At 40.3% G+C, this 2,653-nt stretch overlaps 1 protein-coding gene across 1 annotated transcript in view; it reads left to right on the top strand.

The window, feature by feature from the left end:
* DOCK3 (dedicator of cytokinesis 3) overlaps nucleotides 1-2,653 on the top strand; it is a 404,390-nt gene that overhangs the window by 172,540 nt on the left and 229,197 nt on the right. Inside the window, exon 6 of the mRNA XM_017890007.1 lies at nucleotides 1,035-1,116. Within this exon, the coding sequence (XP_017745496.1) occupies nucleotides 1,035-1,116 (82 nt within the window). The remainder of the gene's footprint in view (nucleotides 1-1,034; nucleotides 1,117-2,653) is intronic.

The following is a 2,653-nucleotide window of genomic DNA, read 5'->3' as shown; positions in this document are numbered from 1 at the left end:
ATATATATATATATATAGTGAGACTTTTTAAATTTTGATTTTTATTTTTTAGCTCATCAGCTAGCATTAGTGTTAGTGTATTTTATGTGTGGCCCAAGACACTGCTTCTACCAATGCGACCCAGGGAAGCCAAAAGATTGGACGCCGATGCCCTAAAGTGATTCTCAAGAGTTATATAAAACAGCATTCTCCAATGTTTTTGGCCCCAGTGACCAATTTCATGGAAGCTAGTTTTTCCATGGACTGATGGGTGGAGGCAGTGGTGTGGGATGGTTTTGGGATGAAACTGTTCTATGAAACTGTTCTACCTTAGCTCTACCTTAGATCATCAGGCACTAGTTAAATTCTCATAAGGAGCATACAACCTGTATCCCTCCACGTGAAGTTCACAATAGGTTTTGTGCTCCTATGAAAATCTAATGCCACTGCTGATCTGACAGGAGGCAGAGCTCAGGTGGTAATACTTGCCCACCTGCCACTCACCTGCTGTGTGACCCAGTTCCTCACAGGCCATAGGCCCATACCAGTCTGCAGCCCGGGGATTGGGGACTTCTGATATAGAAGATGTAAATTTGGTAATGTAGATTCTTTCGGATCTAATATGATGAATGGTTTTATGATGATCTGAGTGCTCACATCTAAGAATGTATATGCTTGTTATGGATTTTGCATCATGCCAGTGCTTTGGGAATATTGGGGAGATGTTACTGCCCTCCTTACCGCCCTCAGGGAGCACACACCTTAAGATACAGTCCTCCTTATTGCCCTCAGGGCTCACACACCTTAAACAGATAAAACACACAGCTACAATCAGCAAATAAACAGAAGCACCTATCAGGCAGTTTGTAGTATCCTTTGTTTGTTACTTAGCAGGAAAAAAGAGGGTATCCTGCCACTAGACATGTGTTTTTGGCCTTGCTTGTCACTGCAAGCTGTTATGTAAATATGTTTAGTGTTTTTCCATATCTGCCCTTTTTCTCTGTTCTGGAGTGTGTTACTCACATTTCTCTGTATCTTTCTTTCCTACATTCCAGTGAGCGGTTTCTGGTAAGACTGAACAAGAATGGTGGGCCAAGGAACCCAGAGAAGATCGAACGAATGTGTGCCCTTTTTACAGTATGTACAAATTCTCTTTTCCTTCTTTGCTGTTGACTCTAACCAGTGGCCTGCTATGTGGGTATTGTCACCCTGAAAACAAGCATTTATTCTTATTTCCACACACACGGGAGAGAATAGGACTTGATTTATGTTTCTGTTAGGTTTTAATGAAATATTTGTAGAAAACTGAAATTATATACAGTTTTAAACTTAATTTTTATTAATGAAATATAATCAAGTACCTTTCACTGATATAGACTGTATAAGCTATTTCATACAATAGACACTTAAAATCTGACAAAACCATCCTGGACAACATGCCAAACCCCATCTCTACAAAAAATAAAAAAATTAGCCAGGCGTGGCATGTGTCTGTAGTCACAGCTACTTGGGGGTCTGAGGCGGGAGGATCGCCTTAGCCCAGGAGGTTGAGGCTGCAGTGAGCCAAGGTCACACCACTGCACTCCAGCCTGGGTGAAAAAGTGAGACCAGACCTTGTCTCAAAAAACAAACAAACCAAAATCTGACATAGGTCTTTCTTACTATTCTTATCCAAGGCCACTGGGAATTTCTCTGAGGTGTATAATTTCTAATGCATAATTTATTTTAAAGGTATCCAACAAGTTTACAGCTTTGTACTTTGTTAGTGAGTTCATATACAGCAAGACAAACTAAATAGTCCTCTTCCAAATACCAAATGGGGGATATTTTCCTACTGTCATCTGTACTTTTTTTTATATATATACTTTAAGTTCTAGGGTACATGTGCACAACATGCAGGTTTGTTATATAGATATACATGTGCCATATTGGTTTGCTCTACCCATTGACTCGTCATTTACATTAGGTATTTCTCCTAATGCTATCCCTCCCCCTAACCCCATCCCACAACAGGCCCCAGTGTGTGATGTTCCCCACCCTGTATCCAAGTGTTCTCATTGTACAATTCTCACCTATGAGTGAGAACGTGTGGTATTTGGTTTTCTGTCCTTGCGATAGTTTGCTCAGAATGATGGTTTCCCGCTTCATCCATGTGCCTGCAAAGGACATTAACTCATCATTTTTATGGCTGCATAGTATACCATGTGTATATGTGCCACATTTTCTTTATCCAGTCTGTAGTTGATGGGAATTTCTGTTGATTCTAAGTCTTTGCTATTGTGAACAGTGCCTCAATAAACATACGTGTGCGTGTGTTTTTATAGCAGCATGATTTATAATCCTTTGGGTATATACCCATTAATGGGATGGCTGGGTCAAATGGTATTTCTAGTTCTAGATCCTTGAGGAATCGCCACACTATCTTCCACAGTGGTTGAACTAGCTTACACTCCCACCAACAGTGTAAAAGTGTTCTTATTTCTCCACATCCTCTCCAGCATCTGTTGTTTCCTGACTTTTTAATGATTGCCATTCTAACTGGTGTGAGATGGTATCTCATTGTGGTTTTGATTTCCATTTCTCTGATGATCAGTGATGATGAACCTTTTTTCATGTGTCTGTTGGCTACATAAATGTCTTCTTTTGAGAAGTGTCTGTTCATATCCTTTGCCCA

Source organism: Rhinopithecus bieti, unplaced genomic scaffold (assembly GCF_001698545.2).
Source record: "Rhinopithecus bieti isolate Rb0 unplaced genomic scaffold, ASM169854v2 scaffold_43, whole genome shotgun sequence".
Lineage (NCBI taxonomy): Eukaryota > Metazoa > Chordata > Mammalia > Primates > Cercopithecidae > Rhinopithecus > Rhinopithecus bieti.
This window is presented reverse-complemented; position numbering and strand designations above follow the sequence as displayed.